At 47.0% G+C, this 16496-nt stretch overlaps 2 protein-coding genes across 5 annotated transcripts in view; one reads left to right on the top strand and one right to left on the bottom strand.

Annotated features, from left to right (window-relative positions):
* Positions 1-1921: 1921 nt before the first annotated feature.
* Positions 1922-9593, bottom strand: gtpbp3 (GTP binding protein 3, mitochondrial). Of its 3 annotated transcripts, XM_067230273.1 has the most exons (10): positions 9460-9565; positions 9254-9428; positions 8806-9071; positions 8455-8541; positions 7223-7425; positions 6078-6150; positions 5224-5367; positions 4032-4197; positions 2479-2802; positions 1922-2310 (listed from the first exon to the last, which is right to left on the bottom strand). In XM_067230273.1, exons 2-10 carry the CDS (start codon positions 9313-9315, stop codon positions 2079-2081), a joined length of 1557 nt encoding a protein of 518 aa, XP_067086374.1. In that variant the 5' UTR covers positions 9316-9428; positions 9460-9565; the 3' UTR covers positions 1922-2078. The 3 variants fall into 3 exon arrangements, with proteins under 3 accessions (XP_067086374.1, XP_067086373.1, XP_067086375.1); XM_067230272.1 differs by having other exon boundaries at positions 9254-9593; XM_067230274.1 differs by having other exon boundaries at positions 8806-9068; positions 9254-9593.
* A 1919-nt stretch (positions 9594-11512) lies between these two features.
* The window catches only part of ano8b (anoctamin 8b), a 23628-nt gene continuing 18644 nt past the window's right edge, over positions 11513-16496 (top strand). For both annotated transcript variants that reach the window (XM_067230270.1, XM_067230269.1), the window contains exon 1: positions 11513-11807. In XM_067230270.1, coding sequence (XP_067086371.1) covers positions 11651-11807 — 157 coding nt within the window. In that variant the 5' untranslated portion in view covers positions 11513-11650. The remainder of the gene's footprint in view (positions 11808-16496) is intronic.

Genomic DNA, 16496 nt, shown 5'->3' with positions numbered 1-16496 from the left:
TGATGCCATGCTGCTGCGTCTGACCCGCCTACCTGCATGGTTCGCATGCTTATCCATTACGCCACCGGGGCGTAAAACACACCTGATAATCGTTGGTCTTGATTGGCAATCGGATCACATGACCAATACCACCTTTCCAGATGAATGAGATCTAATGTAACAATCCCCAGGATAGAAACAGTTAGCAGATCTAGCTCTAACAATGAGTCTATCGGGAACCACATGCTCAAAACTGACTGCATGTTTTAGATCTATAAGTGCTTTCCCAACTGGATGGGCTCCAGTATCAGTTTTAAAAGTACCCACAGATCTAAAACAAGTCTTTTTTGAGACTCAATGTTTGGTCATTTCATCCAAAACACACATGCTAACCCCTTTGGTCATTTACCCCAAAACATACATACTAACCAGAGTGCGAATTATACAATGACAATCGGGGGGGTCAACTTCTTCTCCAGGGCGTAACGTAATATTTACGTTTACAGGCAAGAACGATATATAAATCGCCCCCTCCCCCCGACCTGTTGTTTTTACCTCTTTTGGGGGGGGTCCAAGTCTTAATTAGGGGGGTCAAACCCCCTCAAGCCCCCCCGTAATTCGAACCCTACATTGTGAGATCTTGTCATGCACAGTAAATAGCCCAGTACATTGTGTAGCCCTGCATAGTTATACCAGTTCAGACCGAGTTTGTCCTCCTCGTGCTGCGGCGTACCGGCAGCACAGGAAGTGCCCGTGTCGTGGCTGCGGATTGGACCAGAACCAGAGGAGGGCGGGACTTGTTCTGCGCTGCAGGTGAAGAAGCTTCTATCTGTTATCAGGAAATCCTTTGTTTAACACAACGTGTTTTTCAACCCTATATGGCCTACACACACACACACACACACACACACACAGTCCTACTTTAAGTCTACCTAAGGGACTGGAGATGAACCTTCATCTGAACCCCAATGCTGCCATCCACTGTTACAGAGCCATGCTCCCTAGAACACACATTAATCAGTCACAGGAAACGCAATTACCACACAGGCTGAAACGACCCTCATCCCTCAACCGCGAACAAAGGGCCTGCCACAGATCACAGCTTCTGTCTGGGCACTGCTATACTGTACGAAGATAAATTTACAACCTGGAATGTACCTTGGCTCAAAGAGAGGATATAGACCTCCATAAAATCCAGATATTTCATATATTTTAACAGGTCCTTCAGTAACTGCCCCAAAGTACAGTGATTTTTTAAAATATTGAAATATACACTATATCAAATATCCAGACGCACTCCGTGTTGCTCCTCTTGAACTGTGCTCGGTATTGATTTAGCTCGTCCTACACACATCCCTCTCCTTGTGGAAACTTCCAGAATGAAAGCCAAGCAGACTCTGCTTTACAGATCAATCCAGCAGCACAGTCTGTATCGATCTGTTAGGATAGAACAGGCTCTACTTTTAGACTAGAGCTTCTCTGTGCAGACACACCTTGTGTGTTAATCTGAGATGAAAGGAGGAGAGGTAGCGTTAGAGAGAGTGAGGCAAAGCTACAGAGAGAACGAGACAAGAGCGAGAGAAAAGATGGATAAAAAGAGAGGAGAAAGAAGTAACGATAGAGAAAGAGAGAGAAATAGAGAGAGAGAGAAAAGAGAGATAGAGAGAAGAGACAGAGAGAGAGAACTGACGTGTAGGACAGAGTTGGTGTCGTCAGAGACCTGGGCGAGAAAGGAATAAACTCGGGAAAAGGGGTGAGGAGTTCACTGAGGAAACATAAATATTGAATCTCGGCCAGATTGACAGGGGGAACAGAGGGCTTGGAGAAGATCGCCTCCGAGAGCGCCTCGTTCCCACCAAATAACTCTCCGGGACAAGACATGTTTCATCTCTGCTCGGTCACATCATGGAGCACAATGCATTTGAAACCATCTGGACACAGGTTCAGTATATGACCTTTAATACTGGCACCAAAAAAAAACACACAAAAAAAGGTAGAGGGTATGCCGAGTGCAAGTTATCCACCATGCACCATGCTGGCACAACATACATTTCCGCCTCACAGTCGAGCTGTCTGTGTCTGTTCTGCAGAGCCTACTATTATTTCCCTATGCAGAAGTCTCTGAATATGATATCCAGGATCTCCTCCGCGCCCACCCGTCCTGTGATCCGGCCCAGGCTGGTGAGGGCCAGACGGACCCCCTCGGCGGCGAGGGCCAGGTCCTGGTCCCGGTAGTGGTGGTACTGGGCCAGCGCCAAGCCACACTGCTGGAGGTGGGCCCTGTGGCGGGCTTGGGTCAGACTAGGGGAACCGGACAGAGGGTCACCACACCTGTGGGTAATAGCAACAGTTTATTAATTCAGCAGATGCTTTTATCCAAAGTCACCCCTGCCCATGACCAAACTACTAAGTTTTGAAGTGTGACATTTTTGTCTGATGCTCTTGCCGTCTTTGACGACTTTCCCAGGAGTCTCTACGGGGTGTCGTCGACCAACTCACAGAGTCCTGACGTGGCTGTGGAGCAGGGAGAGGAAGGCCTCCAGGCCGGAGCTGGTGTGGCAGGAGAGAAAGCACACAGGAGGGAGGCCAGGGCTCCTCCTCAGCTCCTCCTCCACCCTCTCCCTCCGGTCCAGAGGCACCAGGTCGCTCTTGTTCAAGACCAGCAGGCACCTCTCCGGGTCAGCGCCCGCGCCCGCCTCGGGGGGCTCCCTGCTGGGCAGCACGCTTCGGAGGTGCCCCTGGAGGAAGTCTGGCACCAGCGTGTCATCGGGGGGGAGCTGAGTGGAGTCCACCACCACCAGAGATAGGTCCGCCTGCTCCACCCTGAGGGGCAGAGAGAAAGGGAGAGAGACAGCAAGAGAGAGACAGAGATGAAGAGAGAGAGATCGAAGGAGATAAGATGGAGAGGGAAAGATGGAAGGAGAGGAGAATTAGAGAGAGAATGAGAAGAGGGACAGAGAGAGACCGGGAAAGAGAGAGACAGAGACAGAGAGGAGAGTAAAACATATAAAAAAAGAGAGCGAGAACACCGCCAAAACAGTGCCGTCATCCGTTGAGCCCCTAGCCGCTCCGCAGGACTTCCGTTGTCTGAATTGGAAAGTCTGAGCTCCGCGTTCGCTCTCTCCTATTGGCTGGGTGTGAGCTAGCCAGGGCTCGTTGTCTCTGCTAGCGTGTCTCCAGAGAGAACAGCAGCATTGCATTGTTACCACCTCCTTCCTGCCCGGGCCCAGGTCATGAAGTGACGACCTGTTCTGACTAAAAGTCCCCTGAAGCACCAAAACTACCCGTACTTCCTGTCTGAGGGACAGGAGTGAGCAGTATGTGTGTGTGTGTGTGTGTCTGTCAATATGTGCAAGATAGACCACAGAGAGAGGGGGAGGGATGGAGGGGGAGATGTTTACCTTTGGTATAAACAGTGGAAGCAGCTGTCAGAGGTTGTCATGTATGTTGTATTCTATCACCTAAACCCCCCCAGTAGCTATTATGCAACTGGGACCAGTTGCACTGTTGTTGCACAACCTTCTGGGTATGTTTATAGTGGATATTTATATCCACACGTTTGCCCTGGGAGGGAATGTATACAGTTTGGACGTAACTGGAGTCAAAATAAAATGTACGGCGGGCAAAAGATTGACTTATTTCTTCCTTTGTTTGTCTTCAAGGACAGTCACGTTTTGTTCCATCGTGTCGTAAAATTGAAGACAAAACTGTTCTGCATAACAGAACACTGACAGGAAAATCCTCCCTAAAACTCAGCGTTCTAATGCCATTTTGTTCCAAGTATCACATTCCTAATTCTGATTCAGATTGCGTGACCGGAACTGCGTTTGGCTAATCAATCATTGGAGTTGAAGACAAAAGAAAATCCCTCACAGTGACAAACCCCTACTTCCTATTACAGCATAAAGAAATGGTATAACAACTAGTAACTTAACTAATAAGTCTTTGGATAAAACATTTTTTACAAAAAAGTATTACACCGTATACCCTTATTTTAACACGCTTATTTCAGGTGTTTTGGTTGGCGTGTGCTCCACAGGTTGGTACAGTACCTCTCCCGGGCTCTGCGGACGCCCTCCTGCTCCACGCTGTCGGTGCTGTCTCTCAGCCCCGCCGTGTCACTCAGCAGCACGGGGAAGCCCCCCAGGTCCAGGGGGGTCTCCACCACGTCCCTGGTCGTCCCCGCCACCGCGGACACGATGGCCGCCGGCCGCCGGCCTGGACAAACAGCAGGACGGAGGAGCGCTCGGTCACGACGTGAGGGGGGGGCGGGGCGGCAGAAACCGATGTACAGTGTCGCAACTCTTCATATGAAACGACGACAGAAGATCTAACCCAAGGTGGAGGATGGCAAGGGCCAGATTGTAACTGAGGGATAAAACCATTTTTTGCGTATCTTTCTTATCGTTGTTATATTATACGAATTGTATATGTTACGTTGTTAACGTAACAATATAGGAAATGTGAGGTTTTTTTTCAAAACATCGCAAAAAAAAAAAAAAAAAAAGGCACAGTTTGGAAGCTGTCAATCAAATCCCGAGGCTTCCCACTTCTCCGCTGGGCCAGAGAACCTGGCAGCCGCAGGCCAGCAACACAGAGCCCATTAATACTGGATACAGAAGGGCGTGGGCCCTGGGAAAGACTGAGCGAAATAGGAAACAATAACAGGATTTTATCTGAAGACTGATAAATAAGTCTATTCTTCAGATAGGAAGCTGTGAAGACGCCTGCCAGGGAACCACTCCACATCGTTTACGTAAGGCCGTGCTAGATTATTTTAGGATGCAATATGTTAAACAAATATATCCAGCCTGATAAACAGAACTAGTTAGATTAAGAAGACACAGGGTTGAATGATGGTCCCTGCTGTGACTCAGTGGTTTGTCCAGGACGCTTCTATAAAAAAAAACATGCTGTGTAATGGAAACGGAGTGAACCGAGAAAATACACTTGAAACCCTTTTATTATTATTATTATTATTATTTTTGCCTCACATTTGCAAGCCACTAGCCGAAAGAAAAATCTTAGACACGTCCTACTGATGGCTGTGTTATTGTGTACTTAGGAGTGCGGCTGTTCACCGAACTGTACTTAAGAGGGTTTTGTTGTGTACTGGGATGTGTACATGAGGGTGTTGTGTACTATGCTGTGTACATAAAGGGTGTTGTGTACCGTGTTGGACTCACACAGGGTGTTGTGCACTGTGCTATGTACATAAACTGTGTTGTGGTGTACTGGACTCACACAGGGTGTTGAGAAGGCTGCTCTTCCCGGCGTTGGTGGCTCCTGCTATGACCACCTGAACCCCGCTCCTCAGCCGCTCTCCTCTCCTCTCGTCCCTCAGGTGAACCTCGATCTCCCTCTGCAGCTCACACACAGACCTGTCCACTGGAGGGAAGGGGCCAAGCCAGAACATGGAGATGAAGTTCGTCGTCTTTTACGTCGGAATAAAATGTGATCTTTGCTTACTGGGCGGGTTTAACTTCGACAGGCTTGCCTGATTTTTGTACAACCGTAGTTGACATAAAAGGCTGAGCAGAATTAGCGTTGTAAGTTTAGTTTGCTTTGCTTCAAGCCACAACAATAACAAATGGGCAAAGGGGTCACTTGGTGCCACCAAAACAAACCCTCTGATGCATAGAGCCGCTCAGAATGCTCTAAGATCAGAAGGTTGTGAGTTTCCAGGCTAGCCAGACGTCAGGCGACACAGAGGGGATGCCCCCCCCTCCCTCCCCCCCTCCCTCCTCCCTCCCCCCCTCCATGGGAAACACAGGGCCACACAGCAGGTCTGGGCTCTTTAAGACCAAGCTGCTGACGGTGGATTCCTGTGGACAAACTGTCAGGCCGGCTTTGAAGACAAGACTAATGTCTCCAGTGTCCCTCTGGCCCTCTCTCCCCCTCTCTCCACACTTCCTCCAGGAAACTGTCTTCTCAGCAGTCCATCTCCATCTCCTTACAGTGGGGAACGCTCGCTAGCTAGCCCAAGATCCAAACAGGAAAACCAACCGGACACACCTCCCCCACCACAACCACCCCGCGACCTGAAAGACTCGAGTGCGTCCGCATTTTTCCGACACAGGAGGGCAGAAGGTACGTACCTTGGTTTAAGACCCCTTCCTCGATGAGCTCATCCTCACTGAAGTCTATGAACGCCTCCACGTGAGCCAAAGCCTGTGGGCCGCACAGGAACACAAATCCAACAAACCTTTATTTGAAAAGCCCTTTTTTACAAGCACTGTCACAGGCGGCTTCATAGATTCCCACAGATTAGCACCGAAAAAACCAACTTAAACCCTCAGGGAAGAAGAGAAAACTCCCTAAAAAGGTTTTTAAAACCCAAGACGATGAGAAGCATGGTTCATAATGTTATATTATGAACAACAATGTTCAGAATAATATATGGTTAGGTATGTTCATAGGTATAGTCAGATGTTTTCATGTACGGGTACTCATTTAAGTCAGAGTAGACAATACATCGTATGTGCTGACATACAGTCTAGGATTCTTGATACGACTAGCAGTCCCATACACGGTAAGCGAGAGGACACAGCGAGCGCAGCTTACATTTCTACTACCAGGTCTTTAAAACCTCGACACACTATACACCGTACGACAAACACCTGCCACGCTGTTTAGGGTGTGTGTCGTACTTTATTCCGAGTTCAGATCCCACGCTACTCTCAAAATGCTCGGATGCACTGTAGGATGAAGACAGTCATGGAGGACGACTGACGCAGGACCCGTAGATCCGCTCGGACAGGAAGCTCTCTACGAGCGCCCAGGCACATTGTGTCGAGACAATAGCGTCGCTAGCGGCATTGTCTCTCTGTCAAATTAACAAGAAGGCGGGCCGAGGTGCCTGTCAACAACATTTCTTAGAAAGCGAACGTGTCAGAAAATAGAGGTAGGGGTTTTCGGAGGCTTCTTGGCTGCTTTTCCTCAGGAAGACTTTCTTTAGGTTTTATTTCTGGAGGCTTAAGTCTCCTGAGGAGAGCCGGGGGCTGTGGGGCTGGAGCCGTTGGTACAGGCCTGGAAACTGAGTCCCCTTCCTACGTTCAGACGTATCCTTTAACACAAGACTGACCTCAGAGCAGTGGCAAAGCATCTGGGAAGGGCGATAGCGGAAGTCCCCCGCCTGCGCCCCACCTTCGCAACAGGGTCGAGCCCTCCGCGAGGACCGAAGCCCTGGATAGTCGAGCCCTCCGCGAGGAGCGAAGCCCTGGATAGAAGAGTGGTTTCATACCCGTTTCAGCCTCTGGCTCCAGTCCTGGTAGAGGAAGCCCAGCTCCCCAGACATCTGCCTGAGGGCCTGCCTCCTCTGGGCCTCCGTCTCGGCGTGGATCAGGTCCCCCAGCCCCTCCACCTCCGTCAGGCCCAACTTCCCCGCGTGGAAGGCCCTCCGTGTAAACTCCCCTGCCTCCGCCGGCCTCACACCGGGAAGGCTTCCTGAAAAACACACGCAGCAAAACGTAGAGTAACACACACACACACACACACGGTAGCACACACACACAGTAACACACACAGTAGCGGACACACACACAGAAAACACACAGTAACACACACAGTAGCAGACTCACACACAGAAAACATGCGAGACACGCATACACAACATTCACACACAAACACACACAGTAACACACACAGTAGGAAACACAGAGTAGCACACACACACACACACACACATAAGCAGAAACGACATCAGCAGGGTCAAAACCGGTGTCGAAGCTAGGGTCAAGGGGCCACTTTAAGTTCACTGTAAAAGGCGAAAACAATCAAAAACAATCCTGGGCAGGTTAAGAAAGGTTTTGTTTTTGTAGCAGTTGGGAGGCCCTCAAGACTTTTAAAAGTCCTCGAGAGTTAGGTATGCTTGCCTTCTGTGTGTTTGGTCTCTTTAAGACTTAGACACACAGTACACAGTCCATCCGGAATTATCAACCGACAAGTTAGACTAGCAAAGAGTTGTTAAATAATACCCACCATATACTACACAAACCGTATTAATTTACCTACACACACAGTACACAGTCCATCTGAAATTATCAGCCGACAAGTTAGACTAGCAAAGAGTTGTTAAATAATACCCACCATAGATATACTACATGAAGCTTATTCATTTACCCATAGATTATTTCCTACTTAAAAGACAAATACAGCCTTCCATTAGGATATCCATTATGGTACACACATTTTGTGAACTATTGTGTCTGTGAATACATACAGGGATTATACAGTAACTAAACAATGTCAAGGTTTGTCACGTTTACTATTTTATGACAGCACAGCCGTCATCTCAAGTACACCACAGTAGGGAAGTCATTCTTGTCTGTGTAACACTGCCCTCTAACGGCCAACGTGAGTACTGCACAACAAATTTAGGAGCTTCGAGTAGGAAACATCACAGGCTGGGAGCACAATCTCACGATAGTAAGAACATCTGTCATGAACTGAAAAACAGATCCATTCGTATCTCACCTAGAGCTTGCAAGACTGCTGCAATAACCGCCGGTCCACCATGGATATGAAACTCTGCACTGTCCTCGCCTGTGAAGCTGTGTGGGCCTGCAGAGGTCACAACAACATAATGCACCTTTACATTATCTTTCACATTGTATTTTTTAACAGACTCTTCCCTCGAAAGCGACATGGTAATAGTGCCTATGGAAAGTACAGCAGAAGATCAAGGTTCAGAAGTGCACGGGTTTTAACAGTATTTTGGTGGTCAGAGTCAAGGAACTAGGTCTAGTTAGTTACAGCTAGTTACAGTTATCTCCATGGTGATAACTTGACTCAGCAGGCCTACACTACACAGGGTCTTAGTCTGACCTGGGAACCACAGCACCAGCCCTCTGTCCAGGAGCTCCTTGGAGCGCGGGTCGGTAATGCTGCGGAGGAAGGCGGTGCGCGGAGCAAGGCGGCCGCTGGTGAGGCCGGTCATTTTCCTTAGGGCCGTTAGCGAGTCGGGACCACTCACACGCACCACCGCCACTCCACACCTGCCGTGTCCTGATGACAAGGCATATATGGTCTCGGCATCACTGAGTTCTCCTACAGACCTGCGCAGGCTCCTCTGTGGAGCAAACCACGGACTGCTGACAACAGGGAGAATATACAAATAATCAAGATATACAGGATTATTTTCATCCTCAAACAACGGTTTGAAGACAATGCATACAGTTTGAAGGTATCTTTGTAATGATTTCCTACGAATTTCTTTTTTTTCCATTCTTGATATACAATAATAAGCTAACACAGTTGGAACACAGAAACCAACCTTGTTTTAAGGATGCAGACAACCCGTCTCCATACTCTATGGGTCACTGGCAACATGATCATAGTCAGTTATGTTACTATTCTGTTGTGTGGTTGCATCTCATAGCTAGCCTGCAGTGGAACTGTTGTCCAAAACATCAATGTCTTGAGCTAATTGCCATGTTATGGTTCAATTACTGGTTTACGCCATTGGGCTGCTTCATATACCAAGAGAGGAGATTACAGAAATACTGAGAAATAAATGTCGGCCCATATTTCGGATCATTAATCCATCCTTCTTTCCTTGCGTTACTCAAACTTCCATTCCCACCGCGCTGTCATTTCAACCACGATGTCCTTGTTGATCGTCTTGTGGTTTCTGATTGGTCTTTGAGTTCCTGTGTTCTTTGGCTAGCAATTATTTGGTTTGTTTAAATTCTGTCAATCAAATGAGGATCCGCCCTTGTTGGGCAGTCACATTTGGTCCGTGTTGCTACTGCGACTTTTCTTAACGTAGGTCCATTTCCCCGGATGACATCAGGCGTCGATTTTACTGCTTTTGAATGCAGGTGAACGAAACAGTGTTACTGAAATGTGCCTCGTGTCGTAAACTCAGGAGTTAATTGCCTACCTTTTTTTTTGCTCGAAAATAATTGGCCAAAACAAGGAAAGTTATTAATTAATTCATGAAACTGTATGAATAACTATGAATAACTGAATTAATCTCAGATTGAACAATAAGAATTATTCACACCTAGTTATCTAATCACCAAGTGAAAGTCTGTAGTTTATATGTTCAAAAACGAATCCCTTCCAAAACCGACCCCAAGTCCATTTTGAGTGAGATCTTGTTGTCTAGGCTACATCACTTGTCGGACGTTTCATGGTCATAAAGATATGTACATCCAAACAGTACACCCACACAAGCACTGCGTGCACACTGGAGTATGCCCCAATGGCCACTGCAGATACTTGCAGCTGTCAGGGTGATGAGTAAGCAGAATTTACACTACTAGACTCGCTACCTCTGAGCAATGGGCAGGGGGGAGAGCTTGGTTTGAGTAGGTGTGTTTGTGTATTTGTGTGTACGTGTGTGTGTGTGTGTGTGTGTGTGTGTGTGTGGGGGGGGGGGGGTTATATATGATATAAATTATTTATAGCCTCTTCAATGTGTACCAACACAGGGCATCTGTCAGATGAGAAATCAATCACTAGTATTGTTGCTCGTTGTTGTTAAAGATAACAGGCCGCACCTTACAGTACACACACAGTCACCGCTGTATGTAAACATCTTACACGCAGGTTGACTTCAACCTGTCTGGGATGTTTGGCAGCTCCAACCAAATGTTTTACATAAAAATGTGTGATGTGAAGGGTTTTGTTCATATTAGCTCAATGCACAACTAGCATTTCCATCTCTCCTTCAACAGAAAGTATATTTGGAACAGTTTTTAAGTATCTTACATTGAATTTAAAGGATGATAGAGTGCTTTAGTGTGTTTACAATGGAAGGTGTGAAAGGGATTATAGGCTATAGCTACTGGGATGCTGTTTGTATGAGTTCAGTTGTGCACCTTAAACAGAAATCTATTATTTTCTCTCCACATGATCTGGACTGAGAGGGGACAGATTAACTGCCCACCAACTTGGGTCCGGCTGAAAAATTAATCTATGAAGATATTTTTGGATTAATAAATAAATCATAATGTGCTTAATCATCCGGGACAGCCTGTGTTAGGTCTGGGCTATGCCAATTCCTAGGAGCTACCTGCATAGGAGCTACCTGCCAGACGGTTAAAGACACCTTCGTGACCTGGCTTATTTCTGGTCTAAAGGCTTGGGAAGTAAGTATGCCTTTTTACGCAATCTAACTATTTGTTTGTTTTGGTGTCGTCAAGTTGACCTTGTTTAGAAGTATCATCCTTTGTGTCATCCTTGAATCAGCATTTGAAATGTGCACATGGTTGCTGTGTAATCTGGCTGCATATCTTGAGCCCCGCAATTGACAACATACTTTCGTCTATATTGAAACAATTTGATCTTTGTCGGCTTGCAGAGGTCAATACTGTAGCGCGCTGAAAATGTCTCATTAAAGGCAAGGCGGGCCATCGTTTTTCTTTTCCAGCATGTGAGGCACCGCGTGTGCATGTGTGTGAGTGCGTGCGTGCGATGTGTGTCGTCCCCTTTCCTCTTTGTCCCTCCTCCTCCATAGTAAGACTCAACGGAGCGCTATCAATCTTCTCGCATCCTGCTGCAACCAGGATGAGCCGCCACGACAACCTTCACTTCAATTTCACGTCCATTTAACCCCTATCTCTGACCCACTGGCCGGCCACGATCCATGCTTTGCCTATTTGAGATGCGATATCGTTCTCCCTTTTTCCGGAGAATATCGTCCGTTACTCCCCACTGAAAGAGCATGCCCGAGACGGGGGCGGCAGCAGCAGCCGCCGCTGCAGCCGCAAGCAGCTCTCCCGACAACACCGAGGGCTCGCGGCACCGACACCGATCGCAAGGAGAGGGAGAAAAGACAGACCAAAGCAATGCTCCCCAGCAAACATCCTCCGGTGTATTGGGTGAGTCCCTCCTGCCACGGTTTGATGTGGATTAGCCCTGTGGTCGGAAAGTGGATGTGACATTGTCGCGACGGGACAGGTGGATGTGATGGGAAGACCTAACAAGAGCGTGGCATCACAAAACACAGCGAACTGTCCTTTTGTCTCGAGGCACCGGGCCACCGGGCTACCAGTTTGCTTTATTCTCAAGATGTGAATAAAATGGTAACTAGTCTTAGGTAATCAACTGCGGAGTTGTCACTCAAAAAATGTGGTAGCCTATCCTTCTTCAGATCATTGGTACCGGTAGTGGCCTATTGCGCTCTATCATGATCTAGATTCTAGATCCATGCTTATTCGTGGTTTAGTTTTATTTGACACATGAACTTGAGGATGTCTGCCAAGAATAGCCACCTATGTCGTTGTTTCGGGCAGTCGAAGTAAAACAGTGAGGGGTTTTGATCTAAAAACACTAAGACGCTAACTAACTTAAGTCGAAACAATGCGTCTCTGTATCATTTATAAACTCGTTAAATGCAGTCCAAAACAGAGGCCGGTCTGTGTGATGTCTGACCGTGATGTGGTCTACACGGGAGTGGGGAAGATCATGTATTGCGGCGGGTTGTTTTCGTGTGTCTGTGGCCGCAGAGGCAGCCAGCTCCCCTGGAGTTGGTGCAGCATGGTGCAGTGTGGAGCTTGTCTCGAGACGAGCGCTCGCTGGTAATATGAGAATATGAGAGGGAAGCTGGGGGAGGACTGTGATGTCACTATGTTATGGTGTTGCAAGACCCTTGGCCATAGCGTCTTTCCGGAAACTGATTGTATTGATCATGCAGACTATGTTGATGAAGATATTGTTATCATGCACAATTTATGATGACAGTTGAAATGTGTGTAGACTAAAGTACATGGTTGTAGCCCCGAATCCGTTTCCCAGTGACTCATGGGAGAGGATTGGGGCTTGAGGATTACCATGATATCACATTACCATGATAACTTGCTTCACAAGTGTTAGACTCTGTCAGCTGTGACGGCCATAGCTGGTGACTTCTCCAGATGAATTTCAGTCTGGAAAGATTTCCTTCCCAGGCTTTTCATCTTCCATGTCTCTCGCCCAGATCTTCCTAATCCTTATGGGCTGTCATTGCTTTGATCCTTTCAATCTTCCACCCCCCTCCACATAGTCCCTAAATCTGCCGATTAATTACACATCCCTATACAAAATCTATAAAAGTCTAACCAATTACTGTGTCTGAGAGGCATACTCTGGCGAGACAGAAACTGTTTAGAATGTGCTGAAATGACAGCGTGTGATTTGTGGTTACTCCCTCGCTCCTAACAACTGTGAGGCTTCCCAGAGTGGGTTGGATTTGTTGGGGCATACTTTATTAGAAAGTGCATGCAAGGTTTCCTCCCCTGACCCCGAGGGGGGGGGGGGGGGGGGGTCCTGTCAGTTTCATACAGAGCTTCCAGTTACATTCTACAGGAGGAGGCCATTACTTGTTTACCTATCACTTTTACACTATAGATCTGCCGTTGCTCACTGGGGATTGGGGTAGTATTGTTTGAGATATAGTTTAGGGTATACACTCGATCTGTCTAGGACTGTAATACCGTCTCTGATTCAACCCTCCGAACAACTTCTGTGAGTGGCCCAGAGTCTATTCTGAGAAGTGGTGAGATGCGAAGGCTCCATTTTCATCTGTGTAAACTTGTTTAACTGAGTTTGCTTCTCTGTAGCTCAGCATTAATAAAGGCACTTCTCCCTGTGCAAAATGCATGAGTGAAATGTTTCAAGCAGGGAACCTGCACTCAGCACTCATCCCTCCCTGACAGAGCCCCCCCCCCCCCCTCCCTCCACTGGCTGCCTCGTCCTCCTGGATCTTCACAGCTCTGCTTTAAGCAGATTTAGACAGATTCAATGTCACACAGGTTGTCTTAAATACACCCGCGTGTCTGTGCGTCAAGAGCGCAGGTGGGAGAGTGAACCGAGGCTCTTCTCGTCATAAACTATCGACTACAGTGGAGGAAGCAACGGTTTTACAGCATGCGTTACCTTCCTATAATCTATGTTTCTCTCGTAGCCTGAAATAATGTCCGGAGTATGGTGGTGTACAGTGGCATGACGTCTAATGATTTCATGTCTAATGTCCTCTCTCCCTTGGTATGGCGTGTCCAACCTCCTCGTATCCTCTCATAATATAAGTGCTGAGCTACACATTATCAGCATGAGTGATTGGAGAGGACTAAGTGTGGGGTGACCTTGCTGCCAGTAATAAGAGAATTGTCTTGATGTAATACATCAACAATTCCCTGTAGACCTCCTCCAGTACATTGTACTGGCCCTTCTCTCATAACCTTACCGGGTCTGGCTTTTGGCAGCAGATGGATTTCATACATGTCATGAAACAGGTTAGTATCTGGCTACAGAAGGCTTGTATCCGCAATGTTCGGATTTCTTTACAAACGTCCGTTGGCGCAGGTAGAAACAAAAAACGTTCCCCTCTGGACTGCTCGTCTGCAACATTGTTGAGAGCACAGATGGTTCTGACGAGAGGACATGGAGAATAGTGCTACGTGTGGGTAAAGATAGCAGCTGCCAGGGATGACCAGGGACACGTTTGGAGATGTTTCCCCCAGCAATGTGGAGGCCCTCTCCAACAGCAGATCTACCCATGTGCTGCCATCCTGTCTCCAGTTGCTGCCTCCTGTTCCTCTCTGCTATTCCAGACCCCCAGTAGAAGAGGGGAGGAGAGTCAGATGGCTGAGCGGTTAGGAAATCGGGCTATTACTCAGAAGGTTTGCCGATTCGATTCCCGGCCGTGCCAAATTACGTTGTGTCCTTGGGCAAGGCACTTCACCCTACTTGCCTCAGGGGAATGTCCCTGTACTTTACTGTAAGTCGCTCTGGATAAGAGCGTCTGCTAAATGACTAAATGTAAATGTAGAGAAGCCTCCGAACTCTCACTAGTGTGTTTACGTCTTTAGTGACCAACTTTCGGAGCTCAGCTTTATAGGAAACAAACCCTTACCATTTCTTCTCTACAGCGTTGAGGGGGTCATTGCAATTGGAACCCAGTTCAAAGCAAACATGTTCTGTTCTTAAGTTTATTCCTTGTTTACAATAAAACCCGAGGGATTTGATCTGGCGAACGTCGATTCAAGTGAAAGTGTACCTTTTGTAAAGCTAATTATAACAGCCATAGCTAGCTGTTTGTGTATTTTAGGACACTCTTTGATGGGAATTGTTGATGTAGGTGTTTTAAAAGCCCTATCAATAGACAATCTTAAGTATGTCACTGTGACCGCAAAGAAGTCAATACGGCTTCTCTTGTGTAACTGATATTGCAGAAACTGCAGGATGAAAGAGCATTCTTTGCACTGTCCTTTATCCTCTCTGTGTACTGACAAGGGGGGGGGTTATATTTTGTAGTTGCTAAGCAAGGCCAAAAGGAGTACAATGACCATGGAGAGGAATGCTGTTTTTAGCCTCGGTCATGGGGAATCGTACCTCATCAGCTTCTCCCTACCCTCTACCCAGCTGAAGGGCTTTGAGGTAACCTAGCACAGAGAAAAACAATCTCTCTTCCACCCAGAACATTAGCATGTAGAGCTCGGTGTCAGGGATGAGTGTAGCACGGTACCCCCCCCCCCCCCCCCTCTCTCTCTCTCTCTCTCTCTCTCTCTCTCTCTCTCTCTCTCTCTCTCTCTTTCTCTCTCCCCCCCTCTTTCTCCCTGTCTATCTCTTCCCTCTCTCTGTCCCCCTTTCTCCCTGTTTCTTTCTCTTTCTCCCTGTTTTTTCCTATCTCTCTCCTTCTCTGTCACTATCAACCTCCATTAGACTCTCTCTACCTGGCTCTCTCACTATCTACCTCTCTCTCACTCTCTCGCTCACTATCTCCCTCTCTCTCTCTTTCTGTACTGTTGACATCAGAGTGGGCCACGGATTATAAAATAATCTTATACACATAATTATAATTTGCATACAAGTTGCCCTTGGGTATGGGTTTATAAGCAATATCTGCTTACACTCTTCCTCTTATATTTCTTCTGTGGTATTGAGCTCTTTCGGTCTTGTCTACAAACTGTTACATGTGAGGAGATATTGCGTGGTGTTGCAAGAGATCCTTGCATGTTGGCTGTCAGGTCCGTCACCACAATTATCTCAAAAAAAATTCTGGCACTTATATTTGGTTTAGAAAACTGCCACTGTTGTTTACAGTATAATCATGATTCAAATAGAGTCCTTCAGCCTGGTTCTAAACCAATCCAATGTTGAAAAGTTCTGTTGCTGCAAGGAAGTTGGATTTCGGAGATTAGACCAATCAGGAGATTTGTTTAGCCTGTTAAGGGTATAATCTCCTTCCTAAGCACTGCTAATATCATGAATCAACGTTGTAATTTGTCCAATTTCATCAATATTAAGTTAATGTCAACCTCATCCTCTTATCAATTATCTCTGTCATACTAATGAGCGTCTGTCATCAACCTTAAATATCTGGGCCCTTTTGAAACAATTTGTTTAAGTCTTCCCCTATCATGTTGGCAGAAACATTATCAGTGAGTAATGATGTATAGTCAGACATAGATTTCAAGTATACCCCTCAAGCTATTCATCCTTCAAAGGGCTTTGGATCAAAGCTCCAGCTCAGATGATGGCTTCCACTAGTTAAGAGATAGATAAGATGTCTATAGAGCACAATGCAGTTA

Source organism: Osmerus mordax, chromosome 27 (genome assembly GCF_038355195.1).
Source record: "Osmerus mordax isolate fOsmMor3 chromosome 27, fOsmMor3.pri, whole genome shotgun sequence".
NCBI lineage: Eukaryota > Metazoa > Chordata > Actinopteri > Osmeriformes > Osmeridae > Osmerus > Osmerus mordax.
The sequence above is the reverse complement of the archived record's forward strand: the minus strand, read 5'-3'. Positions and strand labels throughout refer to the sequence as shown.

Coding starts and splice junctions, on each gene's coding strand:
- gtpbp3 (XM_067230272.1), bottom strand. CDS start 9,315: ATGATCATGTTGCCAGTGACCCATAGAGTATGGAGACGGGTTGTCTGC. Junction 4,198..5,223: donor CAGCCTTCTCAACACCCTGT/GTGAGTCCAGTA, acceptor CTGTTTGTCCAG/GCCGGCGGCCGGCGGCCATC. Junction 2,803..4,031: donor GTCCGCAGAGCCCGGGAGAG/GTACTGTACCAA, acceptor TCTGCCCCTCAG/GGTGGAGCAGGCGGACCTAT.